This window comes from Ranitomeya variabilis, chromosome 1 (genome assembly GCF_051348905.1).
Source record: "Ranitomeya variabilis isolate aRanVar5 chromosome 1, aRanVar5.hap1, whole genome shotgun sequence".
Taxonomy (NCBI): domain Eukaryota; kingdom Metazoa; phylum Chordata; class Amphibia; order Anura; family Dendrobatidae; genus Ranitomeya; species Ranitomeya variabilis.
Window position 1 is genome coordinate 1,113,922,269 of NC_135232.1, and position 25,871 is coordinate 1,113,948,139.

The following is a 25,871-nucleotide window of genomic DNA, read 5'->3' on the forward strand; positions in this document are numbered from 1 at the left end:
TCAAAAGTGGCCAAAAGTGAACGATTATTTCAAGAAAATTGCACAAATGAACCAGAAATCTTACAATGCATGATATAAGAATATTTATAGGTTTGATAATTTTCATAAAAGTCCCATGTATAACATAAGCCATTGACTATGTAATCCATGTTTTTTTTTCTCCTTTTCAGTGGTGGGTTATAAAATTAAAACCCAACTGGGAAAGCAAAAATAATCTACCTGGTCAAACCCCTCTGGCTGTACCTGGTCAAACCCCTCTGGCTCTTGCTGGCCCTGTATTTTTCTGATCATGACTTGTTACCACCATGAAAAGTTGCCACCACCCAAAAAAGCAGCTGGTATCTGGATTTTTGGTAGTGATCCAGCTCATTTTGCTAAGTTTTCCCATCACACCCTGTTTAGGATTGGAAGGAGGCACCACAATTTTTTTTCTTCCTTTTACGAAATTTTTGGTTGTCACTAAGATCATGTATGAGGAGTTCTCTTTCCTAGGGTCAGAGGACTCTCTCGCGTAATGAGTAGGCCACTCTTATTGTCCATGTAGCCACTTTGCTCCAACTACCAGCCAAATCCATGGGTTCTCTTCCACGTTTGGTAAGAACTTTTTTTTTTTTTTTGGCATCTGATCAGATGCACTCGCTTGACTTTTCTTTGTTGCATTACCTAATTCTTCTCCTCATGCATCAGCTTCGTGTTTAGACTCCATGAAGGAAATGCGATGTCTGTGACCCAGACCATGTGAGATTTCCTTTTTATGCTTTAACAGAGCAAATGTCTGTGTTTATAATACAGAGACAGTCCTCGTAGCAGTATTTTTGTAATGACGAGCACAATCCAAACACTGTCTTTAGTGGGTGAGAAGTTTAAGTTTTGCATGGAATTAAATCAAACTACATATAGCAACGGTCTAAGCCCCATTCGACGCAAGGAGTAAATGGTCGGATCGGACTGTAGATGGTTATGGAATTCATAAATGAAAAACTATTTAGTATTGCACAACGTTGAATCATCTACAATATCGTAGATAATGTTGTGCAGATGTAATGAAAGTCTGTTTGCGGGTTAGGCATTACTTAAAGCAGAAATCGTTTCTCAGAATATATTGGAAATACAATTTACAGCAATTTTCATTTGCAGTACCACTTTTCACCGCCACAAAAAGCATTCGATACATACCAATGAAACTGCTCTGGCCTCTCGAATTTAGGTTGCCTCCTAGTTCTTTGAAACTGGTGTTTCAAAGACATTGAATCCTGAAATGATTACCTTTTCTTTTGTTAGAAATGCCTACAAGTTGTGATTTTCCAACAGTGGTGTGAAACCTTTTGAAGATTGCAAAAGCAACAGCTCTCACCCCTTTCACCGAGACTGAAGACTGGCTGAAGATTTTGTCTAAGGCTGACCTCAAATATCTGAGTGTCATTGTCTGACTCGCCAGACCCAAGTTCAACAGCCATATGGACATGGACCGTGAAATTCAGAAGCCGATGTTAGTCTTGGGAGAAGAGTAGTGCTTGGGTGAGCTCTTCTGTTAAATCATTTTTGCAATCCGTAAAAATGTCTTTAGTCTCAGAGAAGAACAGTTCTCAGCTAAGAGTTAAGTTTCTTTATTCTTGGAGAAGGGCAGTTCTTGGCTGAGAGCTTTGGTTCCATCATTTTGGCGATCAGTAGAGATCTATTTAGTCTCGGAGAAGGGCAGATTTTGGCTAAACCCTTCTGTTCCATAGGTTTACAGATCAGTAGAGATCTCTTTAGTCTCGGAACAGGGCGTTTCTCAGCTTAGCGCTTTGGTTCAATCATTTTAGCAGATCTCTTTAGTCTGAGAGAAGGGCCATTCTCGCCTGAACTCTTTGGTTCCACCATTTTAGCGGTCAGTAGAGATATTTAGTGTCAGAGAAGGGCAGTTCTTGGCTAAGCTCCTCTGTTTAATCATTTTAGCAATCAGTAGAGTTCTTTCGTCTGGAATACTCAGTCTGTACATGGACCATGAAACTCACACTTGTAAAGCTGGATAAAGTTTTGGAAAAGGGCATTGTTTGTCTGAGCTCTTCTGCTCCGTGATTTTAGCGATCTGTAGGGATCTCTTTAGAGCGATTCTATTCCATTGTTTTAGCGATTGTCAGAGGTCTCTTTAGGGTACCGTCACACAGTACCATTTTAATCGCTACGACGGCACGATCCGTGACGTCGCAGCGATCGTATGATTATCGCTCCAGCGTCGTAGACTGCGGTCACACGTTGCAATCACGGCGCTGGAGCGATGCCGAAGTCCCCGGTAACCAGGGTAAACATCGGGTAACTAAGCGCAGGGCCGCGCTTAGTAACCCGATGTTTACCGTGGTTACCAGCGTAAATGTAAAAAAAACAAACAGTACATACTTACATTCCGGTGTCTGTCCCCGGCGTTCTGCTTCTCTCCACTGTGTAAGCGCCATAGCCGGAAAGCACAGCGGTGACGTCAGACGTCACCGCTGTGCTCGCTTTCCGGCTGGCAGACGCTCACACAGTGGAGAGAAGCAGAACGCCGGGGACAGACACCGGAATGTAAGTATGTACTGTTTGTTTTTTTTTACGTTTACGCTGGTAACCACGGTAAACATCGGGTTACTAAGCGCGGCCCTGCGCTTAGTTACCCGATGTTTACCCTGGTTACAAGCGAACACATCGCTGGATCGCTGTCACACACAACGATCCAGCGATGTCAGCGGGTGATCAAGCGACGAAAGAAAGTTCCATACGATCTGCTACGACGTACGATTCTCAGCAGGATCCCTGATCGCTGCTGCGTGTCAGACACTGCGATATCGTAACGATATCGCTAGAACGTCACGAATCGTACCGTCGTAGCGATCAAAATGGTACTGTGTGACGGTACCCTAAGTCTGGGAGTAAAGCTGTTCTCAGCTGAGCACTTCGGTTTCATCGTTTTAGCAATGGGTAGAAGTCTCTTCAGCCTCGGAGAAGAGCAGTTCTTGGCTGAGCGATCTGATACCCATCACCATTTTGTGTCCCAACTGGATGGTAAAATATCAATATTCTGTGATATTTATATAGATTTCCATGGTACCAGGGAAGCTATCTCATAATTTTTGTTTATATTTTTAAGAATGGTATAAAATTTGGGATTTTTTAAAATAATTTTTCTTACAAGTGTTCAGATACTGGGTTTTTTGACTCGAGGGGGTTAAAAGTTGTACGTGAACACACCTGCCTTTTCTTCAGTGAAGCAGCTGCTGCGTCTTTATCTCCGGCTTCCCTTTGATCAGTACACACACACACACCTTTCTTAGTTGTAAGGAGAGATCTAGGGCACCAGATTGCGCGTTTCCTGAAATGATTTCCTTTGACTTTGCAGATTATTGCCCTGTTATTATACCACTTTAAAGCGATAAACGCCATTACCTCTAAATAACTTTTTCCTACAGATGATTCCTAATGAGGTCTGTATGAATGAGCACTTCTGTCTTAGTGGCGCTCAGCCCATATAAGGCTCTGTTCACATATCTTTTTTTTTTATAGCTTCCGTCAGAGGTATACATCAGGAATACACCCAAAACATAAGCCACTGGTATATTGGAAAAAAAAAAAAAAAAAAAATTACTTGAGAAAGTGTTGAGACCATACTAAATGGCCCTTCCTTGCACCTTTTTAAAATTGAGCTTTGTTTTAAAGTGGTTCTAAACCACCATATAATTTTATCGGTCCAGTTTGAAGTAGGAAAGTGAATAAAGTCTATACTCCTTACTGGGATTGGCGCAGCTCCTCTACATTCTGTATCAGCAGGTGATGATTGGCTGCAGCCTTCACAATCCACCCACACTATCTTCTTCTACTCAGGCTTAATATCAATGCAGCAGCCATCATGTGATGCCTCCCAACAGGATGGTCCATGAAGATTGTCTCCAAAGTAGTGGAGAAACCCTTTAAGGAATTAGTGTGTGCCACTTTTTCGACTTTTTGCAAGCTCCTTCCCCCTCTATCTCTTTTCTGATCGTAGGGGGGTAGTATTCACCAGATCAATGCTTAAATAGGGTTAGAGTGTGACAACCACTGACCCTAAAAAAGGTTCCTTCCCAAATATTTACTCAACATGGATCCACAAAGGGCATGGCTGAAAGCTCCTCCCCTCCTCTTCGGGTATAATTGCAGCAACATTCATGTTTTAAAAATTGCCTTTTGTTAAATCTGGTTTTTGGAAATCTGATGACCAGCTTTTCGTGCATCATTGACGTGAATATCGATAGTAACCAGAATTGCCCTATGTGCTGTAGTAATGGCAGGAGTAATGACTCCTTGGGTTTAATGAGTGTTGGTAATCCAAACCATAACTGTTTATGTTCTTTCCTCCCCCAGTAAAATGAGTACATGTCCAGAGTATTTTCTGGCATGCCTTCACCCCTCCAGTCTTCAGATCTGAGACATGCAGATCTGCCTTCAACTCTCCATACGCAAACCTCATCTGGCCCTGTAACTGCAGAGCTTGTCTTGAGTACATAGACAGGTGTAACACGACTCTGCTTCTTTGCCTTTAAACTTCTCTGCACTGAAAGAGTAGTGGCCTTGGCCGGGGCTTTGTCACGGCAGAGCCGGGTGGCGTGTGTAAGATGCCTGTGTTTCATATTGGGATAGTTTGTGCCAGGAAAGAAGAATCGTGCGCTTTCTTTCTCCATTTTGGAAATTTTACAGACTTTGTAAAAATATCTAAAATGTGAGTCAGATGTGTCAGAGGCCAATTTCCTTTCTGTTCATTATATAATCGCTGATCATCCTCTTCCTGTACTTTGTAGGCACAGCAAAACAGAGTAAGTCAGGGGTCGACAAAATCAACATTCCTCGCTTCCGAATATTGCACCTTTACCCATTTTCTAGGCGATGGAACCAACATAGTTGTATATACAACCGATAACTTGACAGTCTAAACCGCCATAATTTCCTCATGGGTTGCATCATGAATATGTAGATCCCATGTGGTAAGATCTCTCACCCAACTAGACTATCATGACCTACTGGTTCGAAGAGGAGATTATTTATTATGCATTGATTATATAGCACCATCATATTCCAAAGCACTTTACAGCGCTCACAATCTACGTTCCCTATCAGTATGTCTTCGGAGTGTGCGGAAACTTGAGACCCCGAAGGAAACCCACACAAACAATGGGCGAACATACAAACTCCTTACAAATGTTTTTCTTGGTGGGATTTGAACCCAGGACCTCAGCACTGCAACGCAAGTGTGCTAACCACAGAGCCTCCATGCTGCTCTGTTTGTTCCAGTTCTTAAAGGAGTAGGTCTGGTCAACAAATCTACATCTCCCACTAACAATGGCTGAATCCTCCGTTATAGACTGGCTTGGACGACAGTCTAATGTGAATGAGGGCCTCCTGTCTCTCCCACGACACATGATGTCGAGGAGTGGTAAGTATCCAGCATGTCCACTTTCGGTCTGACTAACCTTTTGTTCTCAGAGAGATAAGCTGTCTCGTTAAAAAGGGCAGAGTTGGGCGCTCCTGTGTATAGAAGAGTCGGCTGTCGGCCAAACAATCATTTGGCCTACAGCTATCTATTGTGTATATATTTCAAACCTACTGAGTCTTACATGTTGAATCTCAATATCCCAGTTGAAGGACACTCACGTGGAAAGATCTTTAACCCAATTAGACTGTTCTGACCTACATAGTAACATAGTTAGCAAGGCCGAAAAGACATTTGTCCATCCAGTTCAGCTTATTTTTCCTCAGAATAAATCCCCAGATCTGCGTCCTTATAAAGAACCTAATAACTGTAAGAAGAACCTAATAACTGGACCTACTGCTTCATAAAGTTCAATTTTTACAGACAGCATAAAATGAGTTCTTATGAGAGATATTCATGGCTTATCCATTGATAATGGTCTGACAACTGTTCCACCCCTTCTACTATATAATTGTCTAAGGGTCACTTCCGTCTTTCTGTCTGTCCTTCTGTCTGTCTCTTTCTGTCACGGATATTCATTGGTCGCGGCCTCTGTCTGTCATGGAATCCAAGTCGCTGATTGGTCGTGGCAAAACAGCCAGGAGCAATCAGCGACGGCCACAGTCCGGCGTAAAAATGGCCGCTCCTTCCTCCCCGCAGTCAGTGCCCGCTCCGTACTCACCTCCAGTCTGCCCTCACACAGGGTTAATGGCAGCGGTAACGGACCGCGTTATGCCGCGGTGTAATGCACTCCGTTACCGCTGCTATTAACCCTGTGTGACCAACTTTTTACTATTCATGCTGCCTATGCAGCATGAATAGTAAAACGATCTAATGTTAAAAATAATTAAAAATCATTATATACTCACCGTCCGTCGGCCCCCGGATCGACAACAGGCCTTTCCCGCTCGTGACGCTCCGGTAACCAGTCCATTCTGCGATCTCGTGAGATGATGACGTAGCGGTCTCGCGAGACCACTACGTCATCATCTCGCAAGACCGCAATACACTCTTGAGACCGGAGCGCACGAGCAGCGTCGGTAACCGCTTCGCTTGGATCCGGGGGCTCCGGAAGGTGAGTATATACCGTAACTATTTTGTATTTTATTTCTTTTTTTTAACAGGGATATGATGCCCACATTGCTATATACTACGTGGGCTGGGCAATATACTACATAAGCTGGGCAATATACTACATGGGCTGTGCTATATACTACGTGGCCGTGCTATATACTACATGGGCTGTGCTATATACTACGTGGCTGTGCTATATACTACATGGACTGCGCAATATACAACATGGACTGCGCAATATACTACGTGGCTGTGCTATATACTACATGGGCTGTGCTATATAGTACGTGGCTGTGCTATATACAACGTGGCCTGCGCAATATACAACGTGGCCTGCGCAAAATACAACGTGGCCTGCGCAATATACAACGTGGCCTGCGCAATATACAACGTGGCCTGCGCAATATACAGCGTGGCCTGCGCAATGTACAGCGTGGCCTGCGCAATGTACAACGTGGCCTGCACAATGTACAGCGTGGCCTGCGCAATGTACAGCGTGGCCTGCGCAATGTACAGCGTGGCCTGCGCAATGTACAGAGTGGCCTGCGCAATGTACAGCGTGGCCTGCGCAATGTACAGCGTGGCCTGCGCAATGTACAGCGTGGCCTGCGCAATGTACAGCGTGGCCTGCGCAATGTACAGCGTGGCCTGCGCAATGTACAGCGTGGCCTGCGCAATGTACAGCGTGGCCTGCGCAATGTACTGCGTGGCCTGCGCAATGTACTGCGTGGCCTGCGCAATGTACTGCGTGGCCTGCGCAATGTACTGCGTGGCCTGCGCAATGTACTGCGTGGCCTGCGCAATGTACTGCGTGGGCTGTGCTATACACTACGCATACATATTCTAGAATACCCGATGCGTTAGAATCGGGCCACCATCTAGTTTTATAAATGGGGTTCCCCTGATCCACTTTTCCAGATGGCAGCCGACTAGCAGTCACAGAGAGGTGGCCATCTGCCGTCTCTCTCCATTCATCGATACGCGAGATCTGAATACAGGTGAGCAATCATTCACTCACTGCTGGCTGGACAAAGCCCGAAGAGAAATCGGGCTGGGGGCACCCAATATAGGAAGCAGATGTGAGACCTATGGTTATTTCCTAAGAATGTTTCGTAAGACCACTGGTTAGCCTGTGAAAATAAGTATATGCCTATGCAGAGGATAGCTGGTAATTTATGGATTGGTGGGGGTCTGACCGCTGGGATTGGTAATCTTATCCCAATTAGAATGGAGCAGCAGTGCTCATGAGCGCCGCTCCATTCCTTACCTATGGGGCTGCCTGAGTGCAGAGCTCAGCAACCCCATAGAGAATGTATGGAGCGTGGTGGGGCAATGCGTGTTCTCACACGGGGATAAAAGTGCCTCATTTTGCGGATCGGTGGGCATTCCTTTGGTGAGACCTCATCAGATCATGTGGATAGATGATTCCTCCTCACTGGACAACCTCATTAAGATGATCTTCCCATTTAACTGTGGAAAGGCACAGATCCACACCATATGCTGTGGTGACCCAGGTCAGAGCATGCTCGTTTTCTTCACTGTTCCTGCTTTTGTCCAGATCATGAATTTCTCAGCGACAACTACAGTGTTAAGTGTCCCCCCTCCACCACCACCTCCGCCATGTCCTTGTATCTCTATTTCTGACAGTGATAAACAAATAAGATTACTGGCGCAGGCGATCTTGTGATTTTCCATAGTTTTTGTTCTGCGTGCTCTAGCCTGTCTAGCGTAAACAATGAGCCCATTCTGGAAGTGGCATAAAATCCAGCAATTTAAACCACTGAGATGAGAAAGCGTTAGCTTCGCCTGGAGCATACTGGGCTTTCAAAAATTGAATCAATTAAAAAAATCTCAAATTAAGTTGAAAAGTCGTCTTTCAGTTATTTCAGGAAAAAAAAACAAACCATATGGCTGCCATCGCATATTCTGTAGGAGGTGTCAAGCAGTTTTTCTAGACTTATATAGTGTCCCTAACTTTTCGAGAAACTGACTAAGGAATGAAGGCTGTCATGGCTGAAGGAATATTTGATGTAAGGTGGAAACGCATTTTAAGTGCTTGCTTCTCACACCCTGTTGCTCTGTTTGAAGCTGGTTGGTGATGGGGTTGAGCAACGTTTCCATTTGATCTGTGTAAAACATTTGCAATTGTTGTAGATTTTGCCAAAATTCATTAATCATGGTGGATTTCAGGCTAAACGGCTTTTCAGTACGGTGCACGCGTTTCAGGGCCAAGTTACACTATATGTTCGCCAACACTGTTTAAATCTGATAAAATAAACCTCTCGGAATTTTCTTAGAAAGGACTCTGGCGGCACAAAATAACTGTTCAAACCAAGCATCGGCGCTTGGAACACCCTTGTTGTGGCCGAACAGATTAGGACACCTTCCCACCTACATGTTTTCAATCTGTCTCTGCCCAATTCTTCCATCGACCGCACTGGTTTTTTAGCAGACAGAAGTGAGCTAATAGGATGATGCAGGGACACTGAACTGTTCGACCATCCCAAGGTTGCCCTGCTTGGTTTAAACAGACATTACAGACCCCGAACTTGAAGAGCAATGGCGTGGCATTCTCCAGGTAGCCAACGCGTTTCGGAGCCTGGTTGTCTCTTCTACCATTACAGCCATTTTCTTTTTTTCAAATAAATTCATCCAAAGAGTTAAACACTATAGATGCTGTTGACAGGTTGTTGGCACAGACAGTGCTTCGCCCCTCGTTTCCTGATCTCTGACATGCACGGTCTGCTGTCTGCAATTCTATTGTATCTATGCTGAAAACATGGACTTCCAGCTTTTGAAGGAAACTTCTAAGTTTAGTTTGTGTCCCGCTTGCCATAGTCTGACAATGAGAAACGTTCTTCATCATTAACACCACCTTCTTTGCTTATTTTATACCGAATGTCAACCCCTGCATGGTCAGATTTGTGAACCGAAATGTGAATAACAAAATTGATTTACCCCCTGCCTAATGCCTGGCTTCTGTTCTGCCCTATACTCGGGTTCTGCAGCTGGACCCAGGCTGGAGAACCATGTGTTTGCCCAGATTGCCATATGCTGAAGTTTTGCATGTGGGGGAAGGCTTAGGACAATGACTTGGGGTTGATGACTTAATATTTCCCCAAAAATATGACTACATGGTAATTTTATCATGAAAAGCTGGATGAACGATGGCCGAAAATAACTTTCTGATGCAACCATTCACCTCTGTTTCTTCTAGGATGGTCTGGTTTTCCACCAAATCCATTTTGATAGGATATAAAATTAAAAGAAGAGGTACTGTGGCACCCCTATGTGCATGTAACATTGGAAACAGATCTTAAAGAGCAACTCTACCCAGTATGGTATCTTTATCGAATAGGTAGTCATAGTACAGTATTTACTGTAATCGGACCATTTTTATCTCATTTAGGCACAGACCCATGCCCTGGTGTAGAATTATGACTGCTATTGAAAGGTACTTATTTTTGTGGGGTTGAGCTCGATTTTCTCCATTAGATGGTGAATGGAGCGAAGATCTCTGCCAGGTTCCGGAACCCCAAGCTTGGAATTGGGGGTGGACAGTATTATTTCCTTAGCTATGAATAAGCTAGTGGATAACTATGTTGGTAATAACCCTTTAAGGCCCTCATACATATTAGATGAGTTTAGCCCAACCTGATATATGGGGAGCCTTTCGACTCTCCCCAAACAGCTGATGTTGGGGAAGCAAAAGATTGAGCAGTTGGAACTTCAACACCTGATCGTTTAGTTTTCAGGGTAGATAAGCAGCTGCCAGAGAAGCATGGTGGGAGCTTTTTGCTTTTTCCTTTTTGAAAAGACTTAAACAATCAACTGAAGTGTTTTGAGGGGGGGAGTCAAGTAAGATAAAAAGATGGCTGTCAGATGTCTGAGAGTTCTCATGTTTATGGTCAGCTTTTATATGGGGAAATAAGTTCTTATCTCCTTTGAATCCAGATAGAACAGCTTTTTTGAGAGGGAATTGGGTGCCTGTTTATTCCATTTCATATCCTAGTTTGATAATGGTGGTACGGGACCCATTGCAAGTAGATGTCCAGCTTTGCTTGTCTCCATTTTCTTCGGGGCTGGATCAGTCATGCCTTCCATCTCTGATTACAAAAAGTTCAAAGGAGATGAGGAGGAAAGTTTAGTAGCTCATGGCCTTAAAATGAAGGTTGTGCGGTGAAGAGGCCACCACAGTGGGATACCCCTTTTTGCTATGGGCACCTTCTCATGGTATTAAGCATCTACGTATGCTTCACATATGGATGGTAGACGAAGAGGATATTGTCTTGCAGCAGCGAATTGATGCTCCTTCTCAGGAGGGTCCGATCATGGCCGCGAGACGACACATGGAAGCTGAGAATGTGTCGCCCGTCTTAGCAGATGGATGCCGCCCATCTCCTCTGCTAGGACTTGATCCGCTCCGGTTTCACAGCCCTGACAGCCTTCTATTTAATTTATCATGACTACACAGAAACGCAATAGTAATAACAAGCATTAACGACCAGATGAAGCAAGATGTCAGTCACAGGATCTCTCACTGGAGACCTTGGAAGGAAAGCCCGTTGCCATAACAGTGACCAAAACAAACCTTCCTGACAGGAACACCTCCGAGCCGAGTATTATATTGACAGGGCGGCCTGTGTTTTTCTTTATTACCCAGAGCTCAATTTAGAGGGATGCGTCGGTGGTGAATTACTTACACGTAGTGAAGAGGGGAAATAGAAGCCTATTATAGGTTCCCAGAACCCTTGGTAAGAAGGGGGGGTAGCACTCATTTAGGGCAAGTAGTAAACACTTTTAAGAAGCAGCTGAGCCCTGCTCCGCCTGTAACACGTGTTATCTGGATATCGATTTTATGAGACCTCTGTGCAAGTTACTATTTTGTTTTCAGGAAATGAGTGTGATTACAACCTTTAGATGTTGTCCCAGTGCATTTTGCACAAAAATACCAGACTTTGCGAAATGCAGCCCTCTGGAGGAGCTGAAAATGCAGAGGTTTCACGTACAGCAGAGCGTTGAGATTACTCAGTCCCCAGGAATATTGTGTAAAACTGAATAGTGTGTAAACTTCCCTCGTTTTTACGTGGACCGATTTTCTGTCTTGAGCTCCTGCCAAACTATAGCATCTCAAGCGTGGGCCGGGTCATGGGCACTTCCTATACTTACATGCTAAGTCTCCTTCACTAATGTCCTCAAGATCTATTATTTAGCTCCGTAACTGCAGCAAATTCTATTCTTTAATTTTCCACTATTTTTTTTTTTAATTCGGAAACTAATTTGACCTGCCCTTGTTTGCTTTTATAGTCCATGTCTGGTCAACGTATGTAAAGGGGCTCTCCATTCACTACAATTTTTTTATATATATTTTTTTTTTGGATAGGATTCAGACGAATCATAAAATGATACTCCCCCTGCATCTACTGTTCTTTCTCATATGTAGTCCCCTTTGGTCCTTGCTTTCTGGTCATGTCCTCGACACATCAGTAGTGTCTGCTAAGCCAATCATTGCGTACGGCAGTGGCTCACCTCAGTCAGTGATTGGCTGTGTGTTGAGGGTGGTACCAGGAAGCATAAATCAGCATGGGCCGGGTAAGCGCCAGAAAGGGAGGTGCCAGTGAGTATCATTTCTTTTCTTTTTTAGTATATCTGAGCAGTTTTATATGTAATTTTTGTTTTATTTTAACCGTGAAGCAAAACATTATTCTGTATGAAAAGCAAGGTTTCCGTTCACTGAGCAGATATCTCACTTAGGCATTGAAGTGCATGATATGAATGTAGCAGATTTTTTTTTGTCTGATTTAGAGAATGAATGAATTTTTTGTGCATGAATCTGCTTGAGTCGGTGGAGCCAAGGCCTCATAAGTAGTGTTGAGCATTCCGATGCTGCAAGTATCGGGTATCGGCCGATACTTGCTGTATCGGAATTTCCGATACCGAGATCCGATATTTTTGTAATATCGGATATCGGTATCGAAACAACATTAATGTAAAAAGGTGTAAAAGAAAGAATTAAAATAAAAAAAATCGCTATACTCACCTGTCCGACGCAGCCGGGACCTCGGCGATTGTAAGCGGCAGCGTTGTTTCTTTAAAATTCGCGCTTTTACTTGCTTACGTGAATTCCCGGCTTCTGATTGGTCAGGGCGGCCATGTTGCCGGGACTCGGACCAATCACAGCAAGCCGTGACGAAATTACGTCACGGCTTGCTGTGATTGGTCCGCGTCCCGGCAACATGGCCGCCATTAACCAATCACAAGCCGTGACGTCACGGGAGGCTGGACACGCGCTTATTTTGAAAAGCGCGCGTGTCCAGCCTCCCGTGACGTCACGGCTTGTGATTGGTCACGGCGCCATATTGCCGGGATGCGGACCAATCACAGCAAGCCGTGACGAAATTACGTCACGGCTTGCTGTGATTGGTCCGCGTCCCAGGAACATGGCCGCCATTAACCAATCACAAGCCGTGACGTCACGGGAGGCTGGACACGCGCTTATTTTGAAAAGCGCGCGTGTCCAGCCTCCCGTGACGTCACGGCTTGTGATTGGTCACGGCGCCATATTGCCGGGACGCGGACCAATCACAGCAAGCCGTGACGTAATTTCGTCACGGCTTGCTGTGATTGGTCCGAGTCCCGGCAACATGGCCGCCCTGACCAATCAGAAGCCGGGAATTCACGTAAGCAAGTAAAAGCGCGAATTTTAAAGAAACAACGCTGCCGCTTACAATCGCCGAGGTCCCGGCTGCGTCGGACAGGTGAGTATAGCGATATTTTTTATTTTAATTCTTTATTTTACACATTTATATGGTTCCCAGGGCCTGAAGGAGAGTTTCCTCTCCTTCAGACCCTGGGAACCATCAGGAATACCGTCCGATACCTGAGTCCCATTGACTTGTATTGGTATCGGGTATCGGTATCGGATTGGATCCGATATTTTGCCGGTATCGGCCGATACTTTCCGATACCGATACTTTCAAGTATCGGACGGTATCGCTCAACACTACTCATAAGTCATCCATTTTTTATGAATGTGTCCTATCTGTTTTTGGGGACAGAGTTCCACTCCAAAAAACAAAAATATAATATATATATATATATATATATATATATATATATATATATATATAACGTGTCCATTTTTATCAGTCACTGACAACTTTCCTAAGCAAGTCAAGTAAGTACATGAAGGGACGGACAGGACGTGGATGTCATCTATCTCATCCAGGTGATGCTGTTTTGTTTTTTTTTACTATTTAAGTAGAAAATATTTTATTTTTTTACATACGAGAAAAATTGTTGCCACACTGATTATAAAAACTGATACCCAGATGAAAAATTGATGAGAATCGGGGAAATCCGTTTATTTTTTTTCTCTTATCCAAAAATAAAACTGACGTTTGAAAGAAGATTGAAAGAATAACCATCATTTAAACTTTTATCCTTTTTTTTCATAGATAAATAGTACACGTGAAAATAAGAACATTTATAGTTTGTTTTTTTTAGACAAGTCCACCATTTTCTCTTCCTGGACTGATCGATCATTCTCAAAATTTTCAAAATCACATGTAAAATCTGTATTTGGCGAAGACAGATTTATTTTTTTTTTACCATTGCTGAGATAGGAGATGACGGTTGATCATAAAGTTCCATTTCAGGAGAACTTGCAGAAGAATGTCTGTTTCGGCCTCTGTCTCCTCTACCTCCATAGAACTTTATGAGCACCAGCTGTCATCTCCGATCTCAGGAATGGGAAAATCTGTCTTCACCGACGACAGATTTTATGTGATTTTGAGAGAGAAAGATCAGCCCAGGAGGAGAAAGAAGCCGATTTCTATGATAGAGATATTACAGAACTGCATATTTTCACGTATGCAATTGATGTATGATATAAAAAATAAAACTTTAAGGAATATATATAAAGTTCGACAAGTCTAAAATGAGGACTTGGAGGAGAGAACAGGAACGATGCATTTCCATGAAGCCTCAGGGACTCGGTGACAGAGCGATGAGAGTATCGCTACTAAGTATGGTTCCTCAACGATCGATCTGGGCTTAGAAAGTTTATAAAGTTTGCATTGAACTTTTGTCCATCCTCCAGCTGTGGACCCATTTTGACCCTCGAATCTTGCGTTTTTTTTAATGCCAATTGTCACAATTCCACTTTCCATTTCTTTTTCTGCTTTGTCCGTCGTCTTTTTTAATTAGTATGCCAGTATTCAAAGCGATACTCCGAGCAGAATTGAAAAGACCTGCCGTCTCCTCATTCATTGCCCTCTTGTCGCGCTGAGGGGAGGGGGCCGCCACCAGCATTGGGTCTCCTGCCAAGAGCAGAATATTAATGCGAGCTTGAAGAGTTAATTTGACAATTTTTATTTTTTTTATTTCAACTTTTTTCGGGGGGGCGTTCCTTTCCCGGACAGCAGCTGTCCTTTCATCTCACCTCTTGTGCAGCAAAGTGCCTGATCTAGCAGCTGCCGGCACTTGTCACATCCCCTATAGAAAAGTGGTGTGGCCTGACAGAGTGCGCTTGTTACAAAATATCTATGGGTTTAATGAGGGGGAAACTTGGCGCGTTCCCTTCCAGAGGGGGGGAGAGAGAGTGTATCATTTGTTGGAAATTTCTTTTTTTTTTTTTTCTTGCTTGTGTCTCTGAATATTCATTGTTCTGAAATAACCCCGTCAGTATTAGAAAATGTTTTCTAAAGTGAACATTAAAGTTTTTAAGAATGTTCTTGCATGGACATTATTTCAAGGCCTAGATATTTTGGGGGCTATTTTTCTTTTTTTCTTCTCTGGCCAGTTCCCCAAATTTCTTTGGGGTACTTGGAAATAATAATTGGTCCTATTAATTAATAAAATAATATAAATATTATAATATAAAAAAAAAATTACACTGTTTTAATTAAGTTTTCCACAAAGGTAGTGTTAGGAAAAAAAGACCTGACATCAGACCTAAAGTGAGGAACGATGGGCTCCCTCCCACAATCTTTAGGATTTCGCAATAAACTACCAATGCCCATGTTTAGCTTTAAAGGGAAGAAAGTTTATCTCTCATTAGGCTCCTATGGCACGAGGCTGCTGATTGGCTGCAGCGGTCATGTGATGGCATTCCGCTGGCAAAGGAAGCTAGGAGGCTAGCGGGAGACACAGCCAGCAGTTCAGAAAAGGTGTTGGGAGCCTAGAAGATGAATGTATTTTTTTAGGACCACCATGGGCTTACTTTTCAAGTAATAAAAAGTAGTGGATAAGACAGTATTTATTGGGGGTGTTTCACCATGACAGTCCTTTTTTCATTTGGAAGTTGAAGCTGTCCATCAATTGATCCTTGTTAACTTTATTCACTAACCGAAAATGTCTCTTCTCACATGTCCACTACTGGGGGAGGGTGTATAGTTTTACATGACAGCCTTTAAAATGCATGACCATCCGTGTGATATATCGACAAGCCCTAGAAATAAACACACTTTCGCTGCTCATGGAGGCTCAGAACCCATAACAACTTTTCTTAGAACATGTTTTCATAAGTTGACCACTTTAAAAGCCATTCTTGTGGGTTTGGTATGGGCTGGCATCTATTTGCTGCTCCATTTTTATATATATATGCACACTCACGTAGGCTTGAGTGTGCATGGGTTGCAAGGGGGAAAATGGGGCGTTAAGCTGCTGCCAGATAATTGATTACCCACGTCGAGAACAAAAGCCTCGTCGGGCATTCAATTTTAGCATGTCTGATCCTTCAATTTCCCTGAAACCATTTGTCGGAGGTAGAGTCAGGAAGACCTACACACATGATAAAGTAGTACCCAAGCCTATCCGTAAAATTCTGCAAAGTTTTTCTGGCCCAATTTAGATTATTTTGGCTTTCTGAGTTTGGACAGCTTACTAGTAATGGGGCAGTCAGTTCTTTTGATAAGCATTGACCTGCTATATTGCCGGGAGCATCTATCAATGAAGTTCACGGTTATATCTGCATCATTACCCTGACTGAACAAGGATGGCGGCAGAGCGAGGATAGTATGGGTTGTTCCGGTTCCTGCCCCTTTACACAAAAGCACGTCAAACTGGAACACAGATGGCATGTGCCAATAATTATGCCGAGCGTGGGTCCGAATGTTAATGTTTATTCTCCATTCTTTGAATAGAAAAAAGCCTCATAAATCCCTCCAAGGCTTCGAGGGCCCCTGGTGCTATTTAGTGGTTTAGTAAGCTTATCCATTCGCAACAACCGATAGAATCCTTTCACACCCCCCACTTTTATTTGTATTTCTCGAATGGCCAAGTAGACGCTGTCCATGTTGAATAAGTGGCTATTTTGCAATCGGGACATGCCGAAGCGAGAAGTGTGCTGTGCTTGACAGGTCCCTGCTAGGAGAGACTCGGGCCCATTCTTTTTGGCAACGCATAAACAGTCAAAGGCCTCCTTTTTATCTATTGTTGCCTAGGAGGGATACCCATTTGGAGTTCAAATTCCAGCAGGCTTTGGAGAAAAAAAAAAAAAAACCCCGAAAGCCGATAGCACTATGGCCAGTCTCGGAGATAATAATCGGGAATCAAAAGTGATCTGTAGACAAGCCAGCACTTTGTGCTCTGACAGGAACAAACACACTGGGGGCACTTAGCTCTGAATGAAAGCTCTAAGCCTCTTTCTTTGCGGAACATTGAATAAAAACCGCTTCTGGAGGTGGCATCCACATCGAGCATCTGCTGCTCCGTAGCCTTTAGAAACAGCAGAGGAGGAGATCACAATGTGAAATTAGGCCCAAAATGGCATTTAATGAAGTGAGCCTCTGTGCTCTGTACTTCTTTTTTTTTTTTTTTTTTTTTTTTTTATGTGTTCACAGTAAATGAAAGGCTCCAGGGTGAGAGCTTCTGGGGTTTGCACAAGAAAAGACATCTCATTAGATGTCTCATTTTTTTTCTTTCCATACAAGCAAAGAACTTTTTTTGTGTGCCGGGAAGGTTGGACTTCTTCCATCTGGAGATTTTTTATTTATTTTTTTTTGTATAAGCAATCTTTAGATTTTTATTTTCAGACAATACCTTTAGACTTGATAAAAAATGAGCTTCTAAAATGGGCTTCTCATTTTTCTTTTTTGGAATTTAATTTAGCCATTAACATAACATGTTGCCAACTGTTGGGCTTTTTCAAAATGTTCAAAAAGGCCAAAGAATTATAAAAAAAAAAAAAGTACCCAATATAATAAAGATGGACTAATAATTTAGTCCATCTTTATTATATTGGGTAAAAAAAATGTTTTTATTTATTTTCTTATATAGGTGAGTAGATGTTTTGTGGCTTGTACATGCTTGGAAAGTGGTTATCTAATATATCTGTTTCTGAAACTTTTTAGCATAATTTAAAAAAAAAAAAGATGCAAATTTGCTCCTGTATTTAATCCCGTTAGACTTTGCTCTCTCAGCCAATTGTTTTTTTTTTTAATCCTACCGTGTATATCCGTGTAATAAATAATTTTAATAATCTTTAATAAACCCACCAACCAGCGTTGAAAAAAGAATCTTTTGCAAAAAGATTCTTTTTCAATATGTTTGTTGGGAAAAGAGCATTATTGGCCTTTTTGAAAGGGTCTTAAAGTTGACCCATAATCGGGAAACAATATGTACAATTAATTTTTATGCTTTGTTTCCGACAGCTACCCTGAACCGCCATACAGTACCAGAGTCATGAGCCTTTTTATTTCGTGCTACTTTTTATGGTCTTAGCAAGTGGGCATGGCTCACAGTGTAATAATGAATAGCAGCTTAAAGACGCCTCCGGGGAATCCTGAGAGCCCTGCCCCCCTTGGCAAAGACCATAAAAATTATCACAGAATCAAAAGTCCCACTTCTCTATAATCGTGTGTTGGAAAAAAAAAAAGGGAAATACTCAAGAGAACAATGAGGATAAAATAGAGTAAAAAAATGACCACTTTTGATTTGGTGACAAACCTCCTTTAATTCTTTGTAGACCTGCAATAGCTAATGAGAAATTTGTAGAGTGGCACAAACAAATGATCACCTCTACTCTAATGAAGACCCTGATGTATTATGTAAATTTTAATGGTTAGGAAATGGAATTTCTTCATTAATTCATTTTAATTTAGAGAACCCTTTTGTAGGCAAGTATATGTTAATAAATGGGATGGGTCCACCGTTCGGCATCCTTATTTCTTGACCTGAGAGAAATGTGGTCACAGAACATCTTTTTGTGTTGGAGGACCTGACTTTAATTAGCACTGTAATGCTTAACTTGACCTCTGGGAGTGCTGCAGGGAAATGGATCAATTACTAGCAAGTGTCCTCACAGAGTACAGTTGGTTCCAGATGGAAGTTCCAGAAAGAGAAACCTTTTTACGTTTTCTTGTGAAGGAACTCTTCAAAAATATAACAATCGACCAAAGCGGACCACACCCTTTAAATAATCAAGCAGTTAATATATAAGAACATGCTTGTTCTGCTTTCTCAGCTTTCTAGAACAGTCCTTTTCCTTAAGAAGTCATAACAGCTGGCTTTGCAAAAAAAATTTTAGCTTAGCACATTCAATCTATCTTCTCAGACTTGCACTTTAACCCAGACATTCCACTAAAAAGCCAACAGTAGATGCACTTGTAACTGGCTGTCACGATGAAGAATGTAATCCAGGCCTATTGATAAAATGCTGTTTGGCTGTCGAAGAGTAATATGCCAATTACATGCCTGCGGTCTTTAGACTGTGTCTTGCCTCGGCTTGCAGTTGCAGTGGAGACTGCAGTTCCTCTAAACTGAATAGAGTCTGGGGCCCTCTTCTGTTGTGTAGACCTGGGGAGCACTATGTTTATTTTGTGTGCAGGCTGCCAACATCACTCGTAGACAAAAAAAAGTTCATCATCTTATTGACTATAAAGAATGGTTTTCTCCAGCTTCAGGAAGCTTCACTTGACAATGGACTAGGAGTTTAGTCTGGTGGGACATGAAGAATGAATAGAAAACATACACCATACAACATTATCTATGGTAGTGATAGACAGTCACCGATAAAGTGAAAAATAACCCAGACATTGCTACCACACCCAGCTGGTCTTGAACTCACTGCAAGGTTGTTGTTTTTTTGTTAATTTCTTCCCTTCTGAACAAGTATTTATTTTGTGTGCTCCAATGCAGGACGAAATGTTGAAGCGCTACCCAGTCCGGTGAGGATCATAAAGTTGTCCATTCTGTTTGAGATGTAGCAAAAAGCATTTTAAGAATTAATTTTAAGTCTCTAAAGTCAGATTCCACCTTTTTATATTTAGGTTATCAAGGCGTATACTTGATTTTTAGTTCCCAGTTCTCTGACCGTTCTTTACAACTGTTAAAAAAAACTTCTTAGCCCCCTAAAATTCATTGTGGACTTTTAATTTTATTTTGGAAATTGCTGTGAGGAGTCGGGAGGAGCAAAAGTGGGAAGAAATTAAGAGTCCATCTTAGAGGGAGTTAGCAAGGGAAAAAAAACAATTTTCAACCCAAGCACAGGTGCACCCCTGGCCAAAAACTCCAGTATGCCTTCCAACCTACTTGTTTCGTCTCTCTCCTACGTCTTCCTTGATTGACAGCTCTATCTTTTGCTGACAGACTCCCTTTAAATGAGATAGATCTACTATATCCTAACATGTGTTGAACACTCTTAACTGAGTACTTCAGAAGAAAATGCCAGTTCAGCACATTTCTTCCCGATACTTGTCGGCTTTTGTTTCTTTGGTTTGGCCTGCTCTGCTTTACATTAGTTATGTTGTGTTCTTGTTGGTACATGCCCAGCTTGTTTAGATTTTATGATTAGAGAGATTTGTTCCAACATTGTCTTATTGTGTGCAGTAAAAAGTTAAAGATAACCTGAGTTCGCTGCGAACGTGGCTCTCCACCTGTTGACAACATCTTTGAAGATGAGAGGTAGAGCGATAGCAGCATCAGACCTTGGTGTTTCTAGTGTGGATAAATCACACCACAAAGAGTTTACTTATTCGGAGACAACGGCGACATCAATACCCAGCCAAATGTTTACTTTAGAACGGACAGTAGTATGAGGGCAAATCACCTGGGCTTTCGACAGTAGATGACACATTCGATGGTGTATCATCTTTCTTGAAGATTTAGTTCATTCCTTGGCCTAAGCGTGAGCCAGTGTCGTACTAGATACAGTAGATTGTTGGTGACATTTCTGCTTGTCTTTGGGCTACCTTTACGCTAGAGGTTCATGTTTTGAACAAAAACTTTAGATGGACCTATGTCCATCTAGTTTGATTTCTCTGGCAGCTCACCACACTTAATTTTACTCTCAAGGACGTCTACTACTCACAGTTAAACCACATGAATCTAAACTGATATAGTCTCTACAATGTGAAAATGCAATTTTGGAATATTTACGGGCTGCCTATTGGCCCCTAGACACTTGAAGGTTGGCAGAATCCACTGATCATCTAGTTTGTATGAGACATCTGATGAGGATCAGGCAGTTTAGAGTCGGGCATCTGATCTTTTTGTTCTACCAGGAGGTAACCACAACGAGAGATATCAAGCAGCAGCTTTCTCCACAGTGAAAATACATGAATCCTCGGTCAAGTCGAATGTCCATGTGTATGGGGCAGTTAGAATAGGTTAGGGCTCATGCAGACATCTGTGGATCTCTGTTTGGTCACGGACCGCTAATGCATGGACTGGCTGCGAGTCTCCTGACCGGAGCATGACCTCTTCTTGTATTTCTATGAGAGTTTCACACTCTGGTCCATGCATTGTGGTCTGAGATTGAAGCGATTTGCAAAGATGTCTGTCTTGAGTGTTTGGACGTCGTGATCTTTGAGAAAGTGTGATAGTATTTTTGTTTTAAGTACCGTTTTGTCAAAATTTTCGGTTTTAACATGCACACAAGATATATATATATACGTGAACGCATAATTTGACAGAAGCACTTGTACAAGTACTAAATCTTTTTTTATGTTTCGAGTTGGCCGGCAAGTCATTTAATTTTTTTGCGCTTTATAGAATTCCCTTGAAAAGCTCCACCATTTCAGGAAATCTGGCAGCACATCAAATAAAAGTTGGTTAGAAATAATTTGGAAATTAATTCTGTCTTCAATGTAAACGTTGTAAGCTAATTTAGGCTAAAATGGCAACAACAGCCTTTAAGGATGCCGATGCCAGCTACCGTCTACATATGAGGAATAATAAACATGAACCTAAAATGCCCTTCTATAAAAAGCGCCAGCAGGTGGAAGGAAAGTTATAGCGCTCCTGGGTGGAGGGAGAGTTATAACGCTCCTGGGTGGTGGGAAAGTTATAACGCTCCTAAACTACTACAAACTACTACAAAAATATACTGTACTGTGCATAAATCAAAGTGGCACAGAATGACGACATACAGCGATAAAGTGATAGCGCCACAAATGTACGCTAATACCCATGTTATACGTTGTCGGAATAATACTGTTATACAAGATCTGTGGAAATCAAGCAGTAAGTGGTACCCTTAGTAGTAGTAGTGGCATCTTACGTACGCCGTACGTGTTGGACCCTCAAAAGTCATTATGGCCCCCTTATATGGTGCCGGAACAAAAGTGACAACTGCTCTAAGCATATTTCTGATTTAGAAAAGAAAGTTGTCAAACTCCAAACCCATTTAGCTTTTCATTTTCTAAACTCAGGCTTCTCTAAGATGGGTTATGTTCATGCTTTGATTTAAAGGCTTGAATAAGTTATCATTAAAGAGAGTTGATTTGCAGGACTCCGGTCCATCGTCCAGGTCCAGTAATTTGTGACCACTGAACGGAAAGCCTGTTAATTTCCTTACTTCCGGGCCTTACCTGCTCTTCTTTTAAATAGCCGGACTGGCATTACATTACTGTGGCATGACGTACACACATCATACCAACCCGGCAAATCAAATGTAAAGCTAAGAAGGTAAGTAGATTTGTAGGCCTCCCATCCAGCAGTTATAGAGTACTGACCTGGCTGATGGAACGGAGTCCTGCAAATCGATTCTCCAAATCGATTCTCCCATTTCTAATTATCAGAAACCCAGTGGGATAGGTATTTGATCTTTGTGGTTGTTAATGTTGGATCTTCCACCATACTTGACAATGGGTAGACCTTTGTTCCCCTCCAGCAAAAAGTTCCAGACCATGAGCTGCTGTTCACACACTTTGATCAGTGCCCAGTTTTCTTCTGCTGTACCAGAGACTGTAAATCAAGTGGAATGGTGATTTACCTATGCTTGAATTTTAGATGTGACCTTCCGACTTCCCAGAAGCTCAAGTTTATGGACATTTTGTATTAATGTTCCTTTCTATTCTCTTTATAGACTTCGAAAAGCCTGTGCTCTTTGGACTATGAAGATGAAGATGATCCCCACCTCAAAACCATCGTCTCCTCCCCATGCGATTCCAACGACCATATGAATATCATCACTCCTGGCTCCAGCCCCATCAAGGAGACCCCAGACGGAAGAGGAACCTGCCTCATCGGCTGCTCGAGGGAGGCGACCGTGAGTGAAAGCGAGGAAGACCTAAGTGACTGTGAGAGCGCCACATTTCCTATAGATTGCGAGGAGCTGGATCTGGAAGAAATAGAGAACAACTGAATCTCTTTGCCTCAGTAGGACAAGGCGTCCTCCCTGGTAGATGCGTGCCTTCTGTTGCCATTGCCCTCTTTCGAGGAGCCCAGTGGAAAGAGTTGCGGCTTAGTTCACCTGTTTAGTTAATAAAACGGACAAGATAAAGACTGAACATTAAAAAGTTTCAACCTTGGCTGTATTTGCTGCGCGGCCTAGTATGTGGGGCTATCCGTACAAAGCTAAATAGATGTGAATGTACTCAACAGGTTTCCTATAGAAAGGAGGGGAAGGGAAATTGTATTTACAAGAGCTGACAGCGAGTGCCTAAATATATTTTTTTGCTCAATACATAGGGTGGGGTGAGGGACGGGAGGGAAAGGAGACTACTATTTTAAGCTAGTTTCGTAATTATACAACCTCACTTTTTGCGGGGTGTGTTCGTCTCAGTGAGTACAATTTGTTTACTTTTGCGCACGTCGCACATACTAGGTTGCTGTATGTCAGAGAAGACAGCAGAAGAGTTTCAAGGAAACATTTATACAAAAAAAATAAATAAAAAAAATAAATTAAAAATAATTAAAAAAAATAGGTATTTTTTTGCATTTCTATGGCTTTTACAGTTCTGGAAAAAATAAAAGGCATCTCTATTTTGAATGAATTTTTCAGAAGGGCATTCTATAATATACAATCTGTTTGCCATGATTCGGGTGCAGGTATATGATCTATATTTGAAAAAAAAAGGAAAAAAAACTTAAAAGTTCTACAGGAAAAATAATAAAAAAGACAAAATAGTCGACTTAAGACGTCGTCTAGCATTTACACTTGGTCCAAAATACCAAAACTAACTGCAATTTATATATATATATATATATATATATATATATATATATGTGTGTATATATATATATATGTATGTGTATACATACACACGCATCATACAATGTGTATGTATTATATATAATATGCGGTTACAGAACTATATGTACACCTTTTTCCGTTTTTTATGTACGTTAATAAAGATGTACTAGTGACATTAAAGGGTTAATGAGGGAAAGAAAAGCTCCCTGCAAACTCGGCTTCTTTAATTGGGTATTTTATTTTTATTTTTTTACCTTTGAACAAAGCAATGATTATTTTTGCATTGTGTGCATTTATAAGTACGAGTAGTTACATGCCTCGTAGGTCATTACTACGTTTTTTTTTTTTTGTTTTTTTTTACTGTTCAAAGAAAAAAGAATGTATTGGAGCACTTGAACTTTAGACAGGGACTTTGTAAAGTAATGATCAATTTCACAGGAAAAGGTCACACCCTCAAGCAATAGAAGGCAATTTGTCCTTTAATAAATAAAAAAAAATGAATTTGCATTGCATCTCCTTTGTCTGATTTTTGTTTTTTTCATTCCAGAAATTACAGGTTTTCTAAAAAAAAAATTAGAAAATCTCAAAATGGCCACGAGTTGATTGAATCTAAGCTGCTAATACAGCGTTTGTCTAAGGGCGCAGACAGACGACCATATCTCTCCGGCGAGGATCACGGACTGGCCCGACACCCCTCCAGACCTGAGTGAGACAGTGTGATGTATTTCTATGCAGCTGTCACGCTCTGCTCAGGATAGGTGCCGGGCCAGTCCGAGGATTGCAATGAGATCCTCATATGGGAAATACGGCCGTCTGTCTGCGCCCTAAATACTAGACTACTGAAAGTCGTCATAGAGAGTGGCTACTGGATGCACTTACAGAAGATAGCCATAGGATGCCGTTGTTCACATTGCTCGTGTATGGTCCCTTAAAATATATGGACACCTTTGGGGATATTTTGTTTTTACTTAAATGCATATATTTTGTTTAAAATCATTTTTCCAATTGGATTTCATTTAAAATGTTGTACCGTTTGGCTTTTAGTTTAGTTAATACATTGTGCTGGGAAACAAAACCGCACGTAAAAAGCCAAACTGTGACATTTTTCATAAATCTTAATGCAGAAATGATTTTTAGCACAAAATTCATGGATTCATGGGAGAAATAGACCTGAAGGTTTCCATACCCTTTAGAGAAACATTGGTTTAAAAAAGCATGCTGAGAAGATTGGGTGACGTTTACAAGTTAACCACTAGCTTAGAGGAGTTGTCTAGGGGGAGAAAAACATGGCTGACTTGTTTCAAATACAGTGCCACCCCCCCATCCATAAGTTGTCTGTAATTACAGTTCAGTTCCATTGAAGTGAATGGTGTTGAGGGTGCACATCTGAAGCTACCTTTCTATGTGGGGTCATCACCATCCCAATTGGGGCTCGCAATCTAGATTCCCTATCATTATTTCTTTGGAATGTGGGAGAACCCAGAGGAAACCCAACACAAATATGGGGAAAACATACAAACTCCTTGCAGATGATGTTCTTGCTGGGATTTGAAGACCACAGCCCTGAGCCACCATGCTGCTAACTAGTGATGAGCGAATATACTCTTTATTTGAGATTTCTCGAGCATGCTCAGGTGTCCTCCGAGTATTTTTTTAGTGCTCAGAGATTGTTTTCATTGCCTATGCTGAATGATTTACAGCTGTTAGCCAGCATAAGTACATGTGGGGGTTGCCTGATGGCTAGCGAATCCCCACATGTACTCAGCCTGGCTAGTAGCTGTAAATCATCCAGCTGCGGCGAAGAAAACGAAATCTCCGAGCACTAAAAAATACTCGGAGGACACCCGAGCGTGCTCGGGAAATCTCGAGTAATGAGTATATTCGCTCATCAGTACTGTTAACCCATAAACTGAAAGCAAACTT

The 25,871-nt window shown here is 42.0% G+C and overlaps 1 protein-coding gene across 2 annotated transcripts in view; it reads left to right on the plus strand.

Moving 5' to 3' along the window:
• FAM53A (family with sequence similarity 53 member A) overlaps window positions 1-23,283 on the plus strand; it is a 70,314-nt gene extending 47,031 nt beyond the window's left edge. For both annotated transcript variants that reach the window (XM_077280206.1, XM_077280205.1), the window contains exon 5: window positions 22,839-23,283. In XM_077280206.1, coding sequence (XP_077136321.1) covers window positions 22,839-23,117 — 279 coding nt within the window. In that variant the 3' untranslated portion in view covers window positions 23,118-23,283. The remainder of the gene's footprint in view (window positions 1-22,838) is intronic.
• Window positions 23,284-25,871: the final 2,588 nt, after the last annotated feature.